The 20,028-nt window shown below is 34.9% G+C and overlaps 1 protein-coding gene across 1 annotated transcript in view; it reads left to right on the forward strand.

The window, feature by feature from the left end:
* ARAP2 (ArfGAP with RhoGAP domain, ankyrin repeat and PH domain 2) overlaps nucleotides 1-20,028 on the forward strand; it is a 101,169-nt gene that overhangs the window by 4,622 nt on the left and 76,519 nt on the right. Inside the window, exons 2-7 of the mRNA XM_088524345.1 lie at nucleotides 2,996-3,066; nucleotides 4,306-4,385; nucleotides 9,007-9,092; nucleotides 9,785-10,141; nucleotides 12,459-12,528; nucleotides 17,727-17,847. Coding sequence (XP_088380471.1) covers nucleotides 2,996-3,066; nucleotides 4,306-4,385; nucleotides 9,007-9,092; nucleotides 9,785-10,141; nucleotides 12,459-12,528; nucleotides 17,727-17,847 — 785 coding nt within the window. The remainder of the gene's footprint in view (nucleotides 1-2,995; nucleotides 3,067-4,305; nucleotides 4,386-9,006; nucleotides 9,093-9,784; nucleotides 10,142-12,458; nucleotides 12,529-17,726; nucleotides 17,848-20,028) is intronic.

Raw genomic sequence — 20,028 nt, forward strand, 5'->3', positions numbered from 1 at the left:
TGTGTTGTTGAACAGTTTTCTGAGAGAGCAGTTGCTCTATCTCATTTTCCAATGGCCAAATATTTGCATCAGTTTACCTTTGCAAGCAGTCTCTGAACCCCCAAATTGTAGTAATACAGCCTCCTGGAGAAGTTCTGAGCTGTTTGCATTAGAGTGTGGTAAGCTGGGGGATCTTGAGCTGGGTAGAAGAGAAAATGCATTTTCAGTGATTTGGAAAACAAAATTAATTCACCTAAGGCAATCTGCAGTCGAATGCCAAGAAAGGCTTGGAACAACTGTTTGCTTTGAACTCTGCCTTGCTTCATCTGGGAGACAGTAGGAATATATTGACTGGAAGAATTTGATGCAGGCACGTGCTGAGCTCCCACCTTCGAGCCTCTCGCCTCCAGCCATGGCAGCCGCCGCTCATCGCACCCCTCCATCCTGTTTGTGCGCAGGGCAGGGTGCCGAGGAGGACGCTGCAGCCCGGGCGGCTTCCTGTGTGAGTGCGCGCGGAGCGCGGGCCTCGCTCTCCGCAATGGCCACAAGGCGACAATCTCATCGAAACCATGAACCTGCCTCCGTAAGGGTGGCGCTTGGCAGCCTTCCTGCGCTCACCTTCCTGCAAAAAGCAAAACAGGAAAAAACCTTTACTCTGAAGAGGCATTAAATTTTGGAAAATGTTAAAGAAAGCCATGGGCTCCTGTAGAATTTTCAGTAAGATTTTTTTAAAAATCTTGTTTACCCTTAAATAAGGGCATTTTTGCACTTTTTAACCCAAAAATGTGATTTATGCAGTAGTTTAGCATTGATGAAAGATTACTAATTTTTGCACTATGTGCTGTTTGTTATGCTTACTCTACATCAAACAGATATTCAAAATAAGCTGCTTCTGTTTATTTTTGTTCCTTGAGATAATTTCTATTTGGCATTTATTAGAACTTTATTTTCCAAAACTCCCTAAGAGATTTTAGATTTGATTGAAAAGAATGTCTACAGTTGGCTTATTAACAGGATTCCTTATCACGTATTATGGAATGCATATCTATGTATACCTAATAACAAAAACAAAAAAAAAAAAATAAAAAAGAATGCTGATTTTTGCAAGCTTGTATGTTATTTTTCCTTTCCTGATGAATTTATCAGTATTATTATTGACTCACAACCATTGCTCACTTTTAAATCCTTCCACCCTGAAACTAAGGCAGTGACTCACTGTTTTATATAAGAAAGCCATAAGTTTATATAAGAAAGCCATGAGAAAGTTCTTAAAGTGAAAGCTGCTTATCTGTATCTCTCTAATGTGTTTTAATGTTACTAATATCCTTTAAAAAACTAACAGTCCTATCCTGTCTGTGTAGGACTATGTTAAAGTATGTTTTCTTTAGACATACCTAGTTATTCAAAATTGGGTTAGTGCAAGTGCACAAAGTTCTTCAATGTAGTTTGAGAAGATGCAGCTACATGAATTTCAGTAAAACTTCTGAAGAAATGCAGACTCTTATTATTATTATTAGTGGTATTATTATTGTAACTTGGGAGAGTAAGCAAACTTGTATTGGAGGTAGGCTGTGATCCAACTCAGCTAGGCAAACTGATTCCTTGTTTCCTAAAATCAGGACTTTCCAAGGTCCCTTTGCAGAACTTAATTGATTGTATCTGGATGATACCTGAGATGTCAAACAATGTGGTAAGGTGCAGCTTCTGTCTTGAGCTTAAGCTAATAATTATTTTGGGGCAGGTTTAGCTGCATTTGTATGATTAAAAATGCTAATGATAAAAAAATTGGCATTTATAAATGTATGCCTTCCATCTCAGAGAAATATCAATAGATAACGGACTAATTCAACTTGGACTTTTTCATAGGACTTTTTCATGTTTCCCTCAACAGATATATTGGGGGAAACAGAAATTAGGAATATTGGTAATTTTGGTAAAAATATTGATGTCTTTGGCTTTGAGAGATGGGAGACTTGTGAATTTTTTTTAGAGAAAAAAAACTTGCAGGTTTTTGTATAGCATTTACCAGTCAGTGAATAATTTTAAAGGATAGACAAGGATCTATATTGCTGTTAGTTCAAGCAGGAGAAATGAAGCATGGAGGAGTTCTTCATGTTAAAAGGGCAAATCAGAGCTTAGATTAAATACAGCACTAGAACTAATTATTGCACTGGTAAAGATGGCTTAGAAGCATTCTGCCTCAAGCATATTTATTTCTTCCTATTTGCTAAGGCTTCTGCTTCAGCCTGAGAACTCAATAATAATAATGGTGTGATTTTTTTAACAGCATGAAGAGTGGAAATGTTGAAATACTTAGAGGGCAGCACAACAGTAAATATACAATCACTTTTCTGATGTGTGTGGGGATATACATTCATCTGCCAAATGTGAAATGGTAGTGGCAGGCAACTGCAAAGCAATTTCATGTATGTTTCAGATTGAAAGCTTTCTGGCAAAACAAATCAATTCTGGGATTCAGTACTTTCCAGATTTTTTTTCCCCCTAGTGGCTCAGAGCATCTATTTCTTATCACCTGTTACTTCCAAATACTTGTATTAATAACTATATTGTTATGTACGTTGCTGCTTTCCCTTCTAAAAGGTAATTCTGTCCTTGCTGGATTTCCGGGTTCCTTTGAGGTTAATGTTAGGTGTTGACTTGCATTGTAAACAGTCCTTTAAATGTAGTCCTTATGAATCAGCATGTGAGAAAAGTGAGGGTAAAGGAGGGAGAAGTAGGGGGAGCGTGGGGGCAGAGAACTCCAGACTTCTAAATGTATCATAAGGCCAATTCAAAACCACAGGGAAAAAACCCCTGTGATCTGAATATAAATCTTGGGAATTAGTTGTGCTAATGGGAGAAAAACAAGTAGTTGGATAACTCTATAGAATTTCAAAGAATTAAATTGACTATTTATTTATCTGTCTGTGGTTTTAATAGTTAACCTAAGATGCTTTTGTTTGGTTTCTGGGAAATTTCACTTAATGTTTTTATTTTGTGTTTTGTTTTATTCGAGTTCCCTTCAGAAAAGAAGAAATGTGGAGCTTTTAAATATAGCTTGTACTGGAAGACAGATTTCACAGAAAAGTGAGTCAAGCATGCTGATGTCTGCATCTTGAATATTGAACAAAAAGAAACCTCAGACCAAAAGTTGTCTAAAATAAGTATTGACCTGCTTATTTTTTTTTAGCAAAACCAGGAATCTGGAAAGGCCGAAGACAGTAATGTATGTAATATCAGAGCACTCAGCCACTTCTGCATTTTTACTGAGATGAGCTGTTTTGAACAATGGAATGAAAATTAGAAAATCCAGGGTTTAAAAACCATTTACTTTAATATATCTTTTTAAAATAGAATATGTTAATTTTACATGATTGTGTAGTTTTTTTTAAAAACAGAATTACCTTTGTAATAAAATATTTGAAGAGAGTATTCTATATTGAATGCTATTTAATGTGCTAGTAAATTTTGAAGTTCAATGAAATATTAGGAAATTAATAGTTTACCAGAAAAGGTTAGAAGTCTTTTCCAATCGGTTGTCAACAGAACTTCTTTATTACTGTAGAAGTCAGTCTTGTTTAAACTCACTCATGTTAATTTCAAACAAATAATTTGTGCCAAAAAAAATCTTTTTTAGGGCAGAATAAAGGACACTTGCAATTAAATTTTATAAAACTTGTTGAAGAACACAAGTTATGTCCAAGTAATTTACCTTTAAGACAGAGTAAATTTGAAGGAAATAGTAAGAATAATACCGGAGGAAAAAAGCATCTATGTTTCAGCTAGAAATTGGAAATTGTTTCTAGTTTCTCCTAGTTGCTGTCCATACACATGTTCTCTGTCTTCCTTGACCTCTGAAGACCTTGAATGAGACCTGAGATTGTTTTGGATATAGTCTGCTTCCTGCATCACATTGTTTCTAGGAACATTTCAACTTGTTTGTAGAACAAAAATTCTTATAAAGATTTTTCACCAAACCTCCTCCTTTTATAGGCCATGATTGGAGTTTTGGGGAATAAGTGATTTTTGACATTTTCATGAAAAAAGAATTTTCCACATACTAATTTGCCTTAAAAGATTTAATTAACTCACTGAATTGATCAAAGCAAATTTCTAGGTCAGCTACTAGTCAATTGCAGAAAGAAACTCTTATTTTTTCTGAGAAGGATAGAGTAATCACATCCAGAAAAGTCTGCATTACATTTGTTGTTGATGCAGTTGATTTTATAATGCAATTCCTTGTTAAAGTTTTTATGTATATTATTGTGTTTGCATATATTTTAAATATATATACACATCCATATTATTATTATTGCTTGTTTTAAGATACTTTCACAGAAGAAAAGCCACCCATCATCTCTCCGTATGGAGAAACCTTTCTTTGCAACAACCCTAACAATGCTAAAGTAAGTTGAGAAGCCTCAATGTAAATGATCTATCTTCACTTTAATCTTCATGTTATTCACTGCCTTTAACTCTTTTCTCCTTTTCTCTTTACAGTTCTAAGTGCCTTTTCTATCCTGTCTAGTACATGTACAAAAGTTATAGCATACGTATTTGTGGACTATTATGCTTTTTTTTCTTTTTTCAAAAAAAAAAAAAAAAAAAAAGGCAGGTAGATAGTCATCTGACTTTATTGCACCTGCAGCTACATGCTGTGCTATGTAATGTGAAACTGTCAGAGGCAAGTTCTTAAGTGAGGTTAATGGTGGTTAACCATTACAACTTGACTGATAAAGACCAAAGTGGCTTTTTTCTGTTGTGATAACTGCAGATCAAGAGTGGTCATCTCTACAAAGGCTTGTAGGGATCCTATGGCAGCAGCTTACGTCTTACCTTTCATGATTTCACAGTTGCTTTTGGCTATATGCCCTTAAATTGCTCTTTTATGAAACCTTGGGTTTTTGTCATGCATCTCCAAACTTCTTGTATGCCCAGTAATGAACTTTGGATGTAGGATTCTTGGAGGAGAGCAAAATATTTTTGCTGCGGTGAGTAGCAGAAGGTATGAATGTCCAAGATATCCTGAGAACTTTTGACTGGTACTGAGTGCTGGGAGGTGCAGTAGCTAATGAGGCATCTGTGAAATGTGTTTATGTGTTTTTTTTTTTATTTATTTTTTTTTAAAAAAAACCTACTTTTGATTTAGCAGGGCACCAAACCAGGAATTGTTGCCTCTGTGGTTTAGAAGCATGTAGATGACCTGCGTTTTTGTGTGTTCTTTCTTTTCATTTAATGTGATTAATAAGGGTGACTTTTAAGCTTTCTTTTTATTTCTTTTTGTATAATGTCTTACTAGTGCCAGGTGACATAAAGACACAAGATAGAACTTCTGATTTAGTTTGATGACATAAGCAGGCAAAAAAGCTTTCTAGTCTTCTTGTTATTCCTTAGTATTATTCTGTATTGTTTTTGAGATGTTTGGTAATAAGACCCACCCAGAAAGTTTGTTAGCAGTTTTTATGTTGTAAAGCCACTAAGTACAAAAATACAGTACCATTAAACTAGATTAACTGTTGAAATTGAATTGTTATTTCTGCTAGTCGTGGAATCTCAATGTAGAATTTTACAACATGCTTTCTCTGATCTGAAGATTTAGATATGAGTTATCATTTCATGTAAGTTAATTTTCTTCTTCCAAGTTTTATTTATAACATGCATTTTGGAAAATTCACGGTTAACTTCAGTTCTTTTAGAACACTGTAGAGGAGAGTTGTAAAGAAAAGCCATAAAAAAAGGACCTAAGTTGTATTTTGCTTTCAGATTTTTATTTAATAGATATCAAATGTCCTAGGAACAAATAAGCAAGTTTATCTAAACATTGTAATGTTGCATCTGAGATTTTAGTATGTGACTGCTGTTTCATTTTTCTGGAATAGCTTGATTTGAGAACATAGTTTATATACACATATATATAATAAAGTCTAGTAAATTGTTAAGCTCACTGGATGAAGTTTGTTCTAAGTGATTAGAAGCTGGCCACTCACATTCTTCCTGTTCTCGTGGTGTGAAGAAGAAAAGGCAGTGTTTTATAAGGGAGTGCCTGTTGAAACAGGTCATGAGTCACTAAAGACTGGATGTAAGTCACCATGAGGGAGAAAGGAATTAAGGCTATAAAGAAAACTTGTCTTTGTCTTCGGTCAGGAGGGAAGACAGTTGGAAGCAGAAACCGAAGAAGAAACAGATTTATATATTGATTTAGTAGTAGCACAAATGATAAAGACTAAAAAATAATCATGGCCAGTTTAAATATTTTAGAATTCATTTTTTCTCTGTAGGAATTCTGGTGAGTTCAGACCTGAAGAGTGAAGTATTGGCTTTATTTCTTATCTTAGATTGTTGGACTAAATTAAATGTGCATACTGAGGAGGGTAATCTGGATGAGCTCCTTAGCATTGTGATACTGGGGATTCTGGCCAGAATACAAATCTTGAAACTTTAAAATGAGAACTCTTAATCCTTTTCATAGAATCATAGAATGCTTAGGGTTGGAAGGGACCTCTAGAGATCATCTAGTCCAACCCCCCTGCATACGCAGGGTCACCTAGAGCACGTGGCACAGGACTGCGTCCAAGCGGGTTTTGAAGATCTCCAGAGAAGGAGACTCCACAACCTCTCTGGGCAGCCTGTTCCAGTGCTGTTCCAGTTTTAAAGAAGAAACTTTTACCTTTATGGCCCTGCTATAAAATCATATTGCCAAAGCATGTTTCAAGAATCAAGCTGGGAAGGGGTTATGACATTAGCTTTAAGAAAAGGCTATGGCAATGTCTCTTTAAGTAGAGGTGCCTGTCCTGAATGTCCTCAATTCCTTCTGTCCTGTGCCCCGAGTCCCTGTACTCTGTACTGCAAGAAAAGTGCTGTGCCTCTTGTCACTCAGGTTGCTTAACTTGCTCCTGGGACCGGAAAGGCAAACTGGTAGGCAAAGCTTAAAAAAAAAAAAAAAGTAGGTAGTATGTATCATTTGCATAGGTTTTAGACACCTGATTTCTATTTTGAGGGTATTTGCTTCTTATATGTAAGGACCACATATATTCAGAAAGAGTGTATGTGTGATATATATCTTTTAAGAAATTCTTCTCTCTTTAAAAATCCACTTGGAATGCCACCCTGTGCCACATGCTCTAGGTGTCCCTGTTCGAGCAGGGTGGTCATCTAGAGATGATCTCTAGAGGTCCCTTCCAACCTCAACCATTCTGTGATTCTGTGATTCTGTAAAGGTGTTTGCAGAAGAAAATGCTGCTATTGCCTAATTTTTATATAATACTTTAGAGACTTTCAGGAGATAGGAAATGGGAGTTCTGTCTTTTATTTAGTTTGAGCATCTCACAGAGTAATCCTATTGCATGTGCTTGGGATTTAGTTTGAGTAGAATCTGTATCTTTGTGAAGAGGGAAAAGAATATTCCTTCCCCATAGCTTGTCTTTGCGAACTTCTGATGTTTAAAAGGTGCTAGCAATAGAAATGTTTTTCTTGATGACTGCTTTGAAGTTTGGAGGCTTCCTGAATCCACCTGGCCAGATATTGAAGATTGCTTAAGGAGACAGGCAAGAACTAGAATGGGAATTGGAGAGTTTTGCCTGGTGTGTGGAGCAAGAGGCTGAAGAGGAGATTGGCTTCAGTGGTGTGGTAGGAGGGTTTGTCCATTTGACCAGCCTTCAGCTGTATCCTCATCAGCATAGGATGATGAGAGGTCCTAAAACTTTTTATTTTATTTAGAGATATACATTACAGATTAGGCTTTTGGCTACTGCAGGGACAGGGTGCTGCCACTTTACCTCCTTTTGTGAGATTCTGGTCAGTGCAAGAATTCGATAAGCAATAGACAGGTCACTTTTAAATTTGCTATTTAATTTGTTTACAGTTTTTTTTTTTTTTTTTGGTGCTAATCCTTACAGTGACATTATAGCATTTTTTTTTCTTTTTCTTTTTTTGTTCTTTCCTTTTCTTTAAAGGATCTGGCTGGCAGGGGAAGCCAGAATGCCAGAATGTTCCCCTAGGATTGGCCTCTCAGCAGCCTGTGATTTCTGCAATTTTTGCTGTAGTTACACGTATTCAGCTTTTGGCTATGCTCTTAAATTTTAAGTTTGTCTTTTTTCATGTTGCCAAGATACATCTCTCAAATGTAAGATGTAGTACTGCTTCTCAGAAAACAAATGGCAATAGTCGTGAAAGCTTATCCACTTTTCGTTTTTCACTTTTCAGCCTCATGACATATACTTCAAGGCTTAAATGAATAAATTAAAATGCTTCCATTATCAAACATGAAACTGTTCATTTTAGCTTGGTTTTCTAAAGAAAGAAAAATGAGTATTGAGTGAGAAGCTTAGTAATGCAATAAGATTGACAGATCAAGTTTAGGGAATGCAAAATGTAATGTTCTTTATTAGTGTTCAGCTCAGCATTTTGTACAGTGAGCAGTTGGGTAATAAAAACTTCTAAACAAATGTTAATAACAAAAAAGACTGTGTGCCTTTTAGGAAAAAGAAGTCAAGAAAATGCTAGACATATTTTGTATGTCTGAGTGCAGTTTTACTGTAGCAACTCAAATTTTGTCATAACTTTATCCTTCATGTATTCTGAAGGCTATATGTTTAATCTGGAAAACAAGTATTGACAGTAAAAACAGACTAACAGTTGTACATTATTTGCAGTATACTTCATATATATTCAGCTGCTGACCTTAGAAAATTTCAGTTGTAAAATAATATTCATTGCACTTTCAAAAAACCCTAATACTTCCATGCATTGAATTTCTTCCTTTAATTTGTTCTGCAGCAGTTTTTTTGGACTTTCCTCAAATATTTTTGCTGTTGTTTATCTGAATATGATTATTTAAAATGGAAATATTGAAAATAATATTTCTTAAGATATTGATTTAAAATATCTTTCAAAAATGTATATCATTCTAAAATGCAGCAAAAAGAGCTTTGCTAGTTGGGGGATTTTTGTGTGACACGTCTGCAGTAATTTTAATGTCACCTAGTCTTTCAGTACAAATGTTTATCTGAATACATTTTTATTTTCTAGGAACTTCATGGAAGTGAATTCTTGGATTATGAGAATAAATTGGATTTGGAAATGAATGAAGAACACTCTTTTCACAAGGAATGCTGGTATTAAATAAGAGTTTTTTTTTTTTTTTTTTTTTTTAAAAAAAAAGCTTTAAATTTTAGGAGGAGAAATTGATCTTTGTTGATATCCTGTAGATATCTCTACCTGTGAAAGATGCAGCCATTACTGTACTTTCTTCCATTTGAACCCTCTGTCTCCTAGATAACTGTGTTTGAATACTTTCTTGTTCTGCCACTTCCTAACTGTACTGTGAATGAAGTCATTGTCTACTCCTGCTGTGTGGCTGTGGTCAGTGGTCTGAGCAGATGAGAGACATCAGCTCTTGGGTTCCTTAAATTTTCAGTCTGTACCTGGCTCCTATTGAGGGGGAGAGAGGGAAACTACAAGCCCCCCAAACCTGTAAGACAAAACTACCTTTATGAAAAAGTTAAAAAGTTTTCTTTTTTCTTTTCTTTTTCTTTTCTTTCTTTTTTTTTTTTTTAAGTTGAAGTTCTGCAGTATTCAGGCCTCTAAAGGAACTAGCAAGTATTGTCTTACTACCAGTCCTAATGATTGGAGAAATGGAGATTCAGTTTTGATCGTAATTAAAATATATGTTTAGCATTGGTCTAGGGTTATTGCAAAAGTAAAATATAATAAATGTGTCTCAAGAAAAAATATCCTAATTATTAGTTTTATTTATTTTAGCATTTTATCGATACGTTAAGAATAAAATGTGCTTTTTTCTTTGTAGTTCCCTTAACAACAAGGAAGAGAAGACAAAGGCCTCTGTGAGGAGTGAAGCTCTGTCTTCTGAGAACAAAGCAGTGCTACCAGAAGAGCTTGAAAGTGAATCTGTATATTCTATTGTGGAACAACATTCTTTGTCTTTAAAGAAAAAGAAAAGTAAAGCGAAATCCCATTTATCATCATCTAGTAAAATCCACAGTGAAGATTCAAATTGCTTGGTCAGTAAGGGAATGCATCTTCGGACTTTTGATGGAGATCCAGCTTTGACTGTGAATGAGTCAATAACACCATATGCTTGTTTTTATGGACCATCAGCAAAGAAGGTTAAAGCTGGATGGCTGGATAAATTATCTCCTCAAGGGTACGGTATTTGTAATGATTACTGCATAACTGCGAAGATTGTATTTCCATTGTATTTTTTACATACCTTTGCCCATTAGTTAATAGAATCTATAAAATATGTTTCTAGATCCAGCTGGCTTGACTGGTACTGTTAAAAGCAATAAAGTTAAGAACAGAGGATGAAGGCTGTAGATACAGTATATACTGTTTCTGAAAGATAGTTTACCATAGATCCAGCTGGCTTGACTGGTACTGTTAAAAGCAATAAAGTTAAGAACAGAGGATGAAGGCTGTAGATACAGTATATACTGTTTCTGAAAGATAGTTTACCATAAAATTATTATTTAGCAAGACTGTGGAACAATTGGAGTGTAATTAGTTTTCAATCACTGAGATTCGCTAGTTAAATTTAAAGGACTTGTTCTTAAATGTGCTTTACTAAACAGATTTTTTTTTATTTCTTCTCTCTCCTATAATACCATTTCTCAAATATCTAAACACTAATTCTTCCTTAAATAAAAAAACAAAGAAAAGAGAATAGTGAATTATCCATCTATTAAAACCATGTCATGATTCATTTCAATCCATACCAATTGAATTTTATTTTTTTTCTTTTTTTTTGGAGTGTTTGAGGTTGGTGGAGGTTTTTTGTTGTTGTTTTCATTTATTTTTAATTAAGCCACCTCATTTACACCTAGCACTCTGAGCCTTCTCAAGAGAAGGCTTTTGAAACTGTTTCCTTAAATTGCTGCAAATTGTGCATTTAAAATACAGTTTCTCTTTAGTTAACTCACTCTACATTTAAAGTTATCGAGTTTATTCTCATCATATATGTGACTAAATTCAGTTTTCACTGTACCATATGAAGTTTATTGTCATTTTAATGGAAACTAGATTTTACATTAGCCTTTCCAGTTTAAGAAAAATATGATGTATTATTGTCATATAATACCAGTTAATTAACTCAGAGCCGCTATTTAATTAAAGTTTTGATAAACTATCGCAGTCTACTAATCCTAAAGCAGAGCACTCATTTAATAGGAAAGAGAATAATATTGGGAAAAGAGATGTTGGAGTAGGTTCTTGTTCTTGCTTAATTAACTGTTTAATGGATTCTAGAATTGAAACTCTTATATAGACCCTAACTAATAGGCTGTCAACATTTAATGAACACAGTGAAGAACGTAAGGTTTGTGAAAAATAATTTTTTAAGCAAGTCCTTATAGAGTGAGTTAACAGTAAACTGAGACAATAATCAATGATCTCCAGCAGATAACATAGATGGAAAATGAAGTTTTATATTGTACTTGTTGAATGATTTGGGATGACCACCATTAGTTGGTTGGCCTGGGATGAATGGCAGGGAAGCGAGTGTGCAGAAGAGGTGGCTGATGGAAGATATACCTTGTAGAGATGTTCTTCTCATGATACGTTGAGAGAGACATTTTAGACTTGATTTTCCTTTTTGGAGACTTTACAGTGCGTGTATCTCGTAAAAGTATGCCCTGTATTCAGATTTTTCTCCAACTCTGAGAAAAACAGCCTACCCTCCTTTATACCTGTTAGTTTCCATGTATTTCTTGTGCTTTCTGGGAGAGAGCTAGAGGACTTTGAAAATAGATATAATCAGGAATAACTGGAGTTTCTGAAATGCTTTTACTTCCACTCTAAGTTTATCAGGACAGATTAGTGATTCATTTTTGCAAGAATAGACTATTTCACGGAAATGAAACCATTGCAGTGTCATATAAAGGCCAAAGCAAATCTTCTTAGTGAGTGAACTAAGCTGATGGGAGGGCTATGCCCTGCTGGCTCCATTGCTTCATAAACATCTGAGACCTCCGGTGAGGCTCTGGTTCTAGGCTTCCTACCCAGGCCTTGGGGACAGTAAGTCCTATGAGGATGGTAATGGACCTAAGTTTTGCCTACAGGAGTGGAGCAGGAGGTGTGCAGAAGTCAGTTAGTAAAAATCACTGTTTATTCTGGGGAGCAGGATAATTAAGTTACTGAGAGGCTCTTTTCTCATCACTTCAAATGTGATACAGCTCACATGGGAAGGAGGGTAAAAACACTTCATAAATATGAGAAAGACACTGATTTATAGAATAAGTCCATTAATGCTACACTTATTGTTTTCACGTTTGATATTTTTATTATATTTGAAATTCATTCCACTTTTGAAAATGTTAGCCGTGTTACTTCAGTTTTCTAAATGCTTAGGCTGAAACACAGCAAGTTAAAATATGCTTTGGCCTTTGTATGATTTGTATTTCCAGTGCTCTTAAAAATGAGTGCAATTTGTCATCATTTTAATTGTATTAATTTTTTATCCACAGCAAACGAATGTTTCAGAAACGCTGGGTCAAGTTTGATGGAGACAGCATTTCCTATTACAATAATGAAAAGGTAAGTTATGTGGTGATTGGAACAAAATATATCTCTGTAACATAATAAGGACCATGAAAGAATTCATTAAAAGTACAAATAAATATTATTAGATGTATTTCCAATTGCAAAAGATTAAGATGCGGCATTATTTCAGGGTGTCTTTCAGATCTTAATTTCTCGTTAATCCTCTTTTCCTGCTTTTGATCCTGACCTTTTTTGTTAGATATCATCAGAACTTCGTATTGTATTGAAGGGGGAAGGCTGCTGAATTCTATGAAATAGAACAGAATCGTGCAAACCACAAAATCAAGTGTCATTTCTACTGGTAGTGCCAAATTACATTGGATTTGTTTTGTTTTGTTTTGTTTGAAAGAACAAAGTTTAAGCTTGGCACGGAACACTTTAAAACTGAAAAGGAGTACCTTTTTTTTTTTTTTTTTCTCCTGTATATATTCCAGAAGAAAAACACAAAACATTAGACTAGCTTGCATTTGGGTCTGTTAAAAATCAGCATAGTGCTGTGATATCAGTGATTCGTCTTTGCTTCTTTAGCTATGACTGATTCTTGCTAAAAGTTTTATCATGACCCTAGCTTAACCCTAGTCAAAAGACCTGTCTCTCTTTCCAATTTTAGAAAGCTATTTTGATTAAAGTAGTTCTTTTTGATTTGTGATACTAAAATGCATTTATAGATTGTTCCTTTGAAGAGAAACTGTGTTTCCTGTACAAAAAGAAGATTCACAAAAGACTTATTTGACCTTTTACTACTGCTTTTCACAAAGAATATATGGTGTTCTTTAGGACCCTGTATTTAAAACTTCTCTGCTTGCCTTTTTTATTTTTCTTGAAAATATTTCTCATTATATTTGTTTTCTGTCTATCCAGTACACTTGAGCTCACCACAAAACTTCTGCTGCTGCTACATGATTAGTTTACTTAATTTCTCTTAGGAGAAATAAAAATCCCATTAAGCTTAAAAATGGCAGACACATATAATGTGCTTGTTTGGTGGAGGTGACATTATATGCATGTATATTATTTGAAACACTGTAAAGCTTCCTGAATATGCATATTAAATTTGGAACAAGATACAATTTCCAGTAAAAGTTGTTGAGTATTATGTTGGGTTGTTGTAAACAGGAAGAATTCCGTCAACACTTTTAAGCCTGTTTTAGTAGATTATGAAGGGAAAAAATAGAAGCTAGAAAAAATCAAGTGGGTCCCAAAGGACCAGGGAAATTAGATTCAAACAATAATTTCCATTGATTCTCACCATGCCAACTGATCAGAAACTTGAGACTGTTCATGCTTTCTTAACAAGCTTCACTTAAAGTAAAAGAAATGACTGGATATGTGAAAAGAACAATAGAATAACATAGGTACTGGAGGGATAGTGACCTGTTAGCTTCTTAGTGTGTTTATCACAGAGCTTTAGAGAAGAAAAGCAGCATTAGTCATTAAGAAAGGCTTGGAGAATGAAGCATTGATATTTGTGTAACACAGTCTGTAGCATAATTGAGGAAAGAAGTGCTATTACATCCAATCTTATAGCTCTACGGGGCCCTTTTTAATTTGTTGTGGTTGTTCCTGTTGATTGTACTAAACAGCTTGAGCTTACTAACTCTGGCTTAGGCCTTTTTTGCTTGCTTATTTATTTATTTATTTTCGCTTCATGTCATAGAAGATCCCAGGAATCTTGAATCCTCCTTTGTGTTTAGGGTAGTTTTTAACATGCTATAGTACTCATAAGAAGCTACCTTCCCTAGCTCTTCTACACAAAGGTCTTTGAAAGGGCTGGATATCAGAAGCTTGGAAAAGGCTTGGTTTGAAGCTTCTTTGACTCTGTTCTCCTGTAAGCTGAGTAGAAAACCTCACTCCTGGGATACAGAGAGATGCTGGTTGATCTGTTGTGTGCAATTTGACCATGCCCAAGTGTTTGACTTCTTAAGTTGATGAGTCACTTTTTCTCAGATATATGAAGATTTTAGCAAGGCCCGAAACAAACTGACAGCTGAGGATTTGATGGAACTCTTGCAGTAGTTTGTAGATAGGATGATAATATACCATCTACCTGTAGTTCTCTGTGCAAAGTTGGACTGTGCTGGACTGAGCAGTGGTATCACTGTGGGACATGCAGTTTTTGGTCCAGTGATCTCTGCTGGATCACTTCTCCCATAACCTGGTAATGGCTACCAGCACATTGCATTTGTTTGTGTGTTGCTACCTCGACACTGTAAGTTACTATCAGCAGACACTTCAGGCCTTGCATGCAGCTCAGGAGTCAGCACTGCTTGTTCTAATAAAAGCTGGCACAATCATACAGTTCAGTGCTCAGGCAACATGTCTGTCCTCTGACTGGGTTTTAAATGACTAATTATATTTAAATAGGGAAGCTGTTTTTTTTAATGTTCTAGATTTAAATGATCAGACCCCTCTCTCCTAATATGTCATTGTCCAAGAACAGTCCTACACAAACAACGTATTTCTGAAGGAAGTGTTATACTCTTAGCTTTTCAAATCTCAATTTAAATGGTTCTCAGAAGAAAACCAATCCTTACAGAGATATTTTCCTGATTATTGCAAGGAGTTTTCAGGTAGACTGAATGATTTTAAAAAGAGCGTTTATTTTATCTAGAAACACTCTATTTGTCACTTGAATTAGGAACTTAAAAGAAATTGTTGTCCAAAAAGTACATCCTACAACAGAATTAAATTTTTAAAAAGGGGAATTGTGCTACATGGCTAATCAAGAGAGAAGTGTGTGGAGGAGTAGGAGAGGAACATTCATGAAAACATGCACTGTGGCCCACCCTAATGCTTTTCTGGGTGATCTAAACCTGAGTTGCCTAAACCTTTGTCTAACCTTGATCTTGTTGAGAGTCTCCATTTAGTCAATACAGATCTCTTCTTTCCTTTGTACCTGCATATATGAAGAAAAATATTCATTTCCTACAAGCAGCATCTGACCTAGGAACTGTTTTTGTTTGAATCACTGATGCTGCTGATTTCATATGTTCGCAAGATGATGCGGTCAGAGCAACATCCTGTGTGGTTTTGTCTTTAACAGAATGTGGTTAACAGAAGCAAGAACAAGCTCAAGAAAGGAAGATACAGTTTGAGAATTCTTTTCAGCTACCAGTTATGCGTAGCTTTTATTTGGGAGTTCTTCCTGCTTTCAGTAGAGCATCTCTGGTGCTGTACAGCACACTTTACAATAAGGCAAAACTCCTGCTTTTATTGATTGGGTTCATTTAAAAGCACCTTAGGAGCCCTGAGAAATATATTAGTGATTTATTGGGAAAGTAATTCCTGTATTAAAATATGTTATGTTGCTTTTGAGCTTAACCATGAGCTAAACTTTCTAGGGAAGCAGAAGAATCACTGTCATTCTTGGAATAAGTCATAGTTCATCTGTTGCAGAAGGAAACCCAAAACAGTGCCAAATCGTGTTTTTATAGGCCTTTTAGAACAGCTCTGAAACATATCTAGCAAGGAAGGGCTTCACTGGATTGTATTGGAAAGTAAACATTTCTCTTAAAGGAATTGATCTTAACAAGCTTGATTACTTTTTTCCTCTTTTTTCTTTCTTTTCCTTTTTCCTCTTTTTTACTTTCTTTTTCTTTTTTTGTTTTGTTTTTGTTTTAAAATAATTCACCTAATTTCTTGTCTAGAGTATTTGAGAGAAATTCAGTCTCGATCAACAAGATCAACAAGAAATCTTGAAATAGTAGGCATTATTTCTTGCATATGAAAGAGAAGCATATTAGAGATTAAAGCATATTAGAGAGCTACAGAAATATGATTGAGTAGTTCTCATGGTTTAAACTGTATTTGGAAATATATCTGCCTTGAAGAATAAAGACTTAAAAAGTTTTAGCTGTTTAAAAAGCAAAAGCAAAACTGCTCAGCTTAAAAAGGAAACCACTTTTTAAGAAGTAGGTGAAATAATATAGCTATTACTTACAGCTTATATACTTACAGTAGTCTAAGGTATTCTCTTACAGTACCAAGTACTGCCAGTAGATGCCTGCAAACACCATAATATAGTCATTTTCAAACACCTTTAGAAATAACATCTATGTAAGGTTTTGCTTTGCTACTGTGAAGGATCAGTAGTTAACACAAGATCTCACTCTTTTAGCAAATAAAAAATCGTTGTGTTAAAATCTCTTTGAACAAGTACAGCCGTAATAAGAATGGGTACATAGTACTAAGACCATTCTGGCTGACAGGGTGAAGGGTATGCTGCAGTTATAGCAACATGTGGTACATCACAGTGGTACCTTGAGGCCTTATACAGTCTTATTATAATAATTAATACTTTAGGAAGGAAGTTATTGTAATGCAAAGCCCTTATGGGGAGCTGACTCTTGGACATTCCTGCATGTGGTTCATTAATTTAAGCAGTAAAATCTAAATCTAAGTTTTGCGATAATTCTATTTTCCTTACTTGTTTTAAGTTCAAGAGTCCTGATTGCATAGTTGAAATATGGAAAACTTGGAAATTTGGCACCAAATGATGATTACAGGGGATTTTTTTCCTTCCACTTTGTACAGTAGAAGAGAACCAAGCCAAGCTAGAAGTTTCTCTTTAATACTGACAGGGTAATAGATTTTTGCAGAGAACCGGTGACTCCTTTTCAGTTTATGATTAGAGATAAAATCAGTGCATTTATTTACCCTTTTTGCTATTGACTCATCACTGAGGGAGAAGGGAAGGGACAGAAGTTTGGAAAGTTGATACCTGAGAAAGGTACCTTTTTTTCTTTTTTTTCTTATCTCATTCTTTTCAAAGAGCATTTTATTTTTAATGAAGATTTTGTGAGATAATTAATTTTAATATGCAATTGTACATTTAGGTGAGGGCATGATATTTTGAAATATTAGTGTCTCAAGACAATTCATGAAATTGAGTCTCATATATATACATACCACGTGCATTATATGTTAGTGTGGGATTTTACTCTATTTTTTAGGTCAGCAGGTTTGCATAGAGGCGTAACAGTGAAGCTGGTGACATGTAGGTAGTAAAATAATTTACTATTTGGTACAAATTCTATTAATAATATTATGAACTTTTAAGAGCACTGTCTGAATACATAAACCTCCTAAACGTCACAGCAAGTAATGTGACATTTAGATCAGGTATCTAAACGAGAGAGATATTTAATATTCCCTGAGACTTATTAACTATTTTTATGGTGTTTCTATTGCAGGAAGTGTTTTCTAAGGGAATAATCCTTCTTTCTGCAATAGCAACAGTAGGAGTTCACGGGGAGAATAAATTTGAAGTCGTCACATCCCACAGGACTTTTGTCTTCCGGGTGGATAAAGAAGGTAAGCAGGCCATGTGATTCTAGTGATGACTGCTAGAAAGTCGTGGTAGTGACTGCTGATAAATATGTTTGTGATATGTTTGTAAAGTCACACCATCAGAAGTATGTTTGGAATCCAGCTATCTTAGGCTCATAAAGTGAGATTTGGATTAAAAATTCTTTTTAGATGATCTAAATTAAATTATGGTCTAGGTACAATGGACATGGCTACTGAGGTTTTAGGACTGTGGAGAAGTTTTGTGTATGTGTTTATATGCAAAAGTATACACACACATATATTTTTATTATTTATTTTGAGAAAAGAGTGGATTTATTCTGTATCTCTAGAACTTGAAGGCCTCTCCCAGATTCTGTGGAGTAGTTGGATTAATGAATTGCGATTAATACTACTTCTTAGGTCTTACTATTGAGATCTGCTTGAAACAGATCTAGGAAATTTCTCATTTCGCTTCCATGCCTGAAACCTTTGTATTTTGATAATAATAATAATAAAGCTTCTGTGGACACCAGATTGAATAAAGTTTGATATATTACAGTCTCTGAAATTTTCCACAGAAGACCATTTGTGCTCATGCAAAAGCACCTTTTCTGCAAAGTGTGATAGGTGTAGGCTGACCAGTTGCAACTGGTAGGCTGAACAGTTGCAAAAACTGTTATACATATTTTGCAACTTACCTTTCATACCGTCATTCCTATTTGAAATAGTTTTGATATATTCTAGTGGATTTCAAAGTCATTAGATGAATAGATAGATAAGCATATGTCAGTTCACAAAGTGTAACTGTGTAAGCCTGTTTCCTCAGGAACACAGTCCAAAGTGGGTTGGCAAGACCATCAGAAAATCTCTATTATGCTGGTATTTGAAGGATCTGATTTAAGATGTTTAGCATAATCCTATCCTTTAAACTTTGATAGGCTTAGTTTGTAGAAAGATCTGCTTTGAAGCATGGAATTTGTTGGGGAATGACTTTAAAAAAAAAAAAAAAAAAAAAGGCATGCTATTTTCCAGCTCTTGCCTCTTCCTCTGTGCTTCCCAAACATGATGTTTTTGTTTCCCAGGCACTTCTTAGCACTCACTAGAAGCACTTAGAGTCTGTGTGTTCTCAGCCATCTGCTCTGAGTCACTACTTGATATGAAATTGACAAAGAGCATCAATGAAGTTGATTGGCTGGATGTGATACTGTGAACAAAGAGAACTTGGATTTTTGTGGGTGTTTTTTTACTGTCTTATACAGTATTTTCAACAATGTATTGATAGAGAATACAAATGTAAATGGGAAGTTTTTGTATATTCTAATTTAATGCTTTATCAACCAAGAGCTATAATATGTGGAATCACTATTAGTGAATATATGATTTAACTTATTTATGGAAATAATAAAATGGAATACCTAAGGAGTACTTAAAAGATATGCAATATGTATTTGCAGCAGCACATGCCAGCACCATTACAGTTTAGGATCTCTTCACATTTCCATCATCAACTTCCATTTTTATGGGTTATAGCTTGGTTGTAAACATTCACTCTAGGCTGTAACAGGAATGCAGCATCAGTGAACAAATCCTTATCAGGTTTGGCTCAGATCTTTTCAGGCATTTTTATGCTGTTAGCTTAGTTAAAAAGCATGTCACTTATTATTTTTGACTTTGCTTTCTTTTAAAATAGATTTTTTTTTGTAATACATTGTAACGTAGCAGCAATAAATGAATTTTGCCAGGCCATAATTTGCTTTATGGACTGTTGCCTTTGCATATTATAAAAACATTAACAACTTATACTTGCTTATAAAACATTTAGTATTGTGTATTCAGAACAGCCGCTTGTTACACAAGAAGTTGTATTTTTATTTGATACGTAACCTTCTTTGGACAGAGTGGCTTGTCTTTAAAGCATTTCACTTAAGGTTAGAAATGTGCGTTGGACAAACAATTTTGTCCTTACTATATCCAGAGCTGAATGATGTATTCACAGTAAACTATGTAAACAACCCTGCTTTCTCTCTGGTATGTGCACAAACTTGTTAGTTGATTCTAGTCCTTCTGTGAGTTTGTGTTTGAAAATTGTGCTGGGGTTATTCCTAGGGTGTTTAACTTCTATTCAAAGATTTTGAAGTGGAGACTTATATAAAAATTTCATACTGTGGACCTTATTTATTAGCTTTCCTTTCCTTCTGTTAGAGT

This window comes from Tinamus guttatus, unplaced genomic scaffold (genome assembly GCF_059628265.1).
Source record: "Tinamus guttatus ecotype Peru unplaced genomic scaffold, ASM5962826v1 Tinamus_guttatus_pri_ptg000210l, whole genome shotgun sequence".
NCBI classification, from domain to species: Eukaryota; Metazoa; Chordata; class Aves; order Tinamiformes; family Tinamidae; genus Tinamus; species Tinamus guttatus.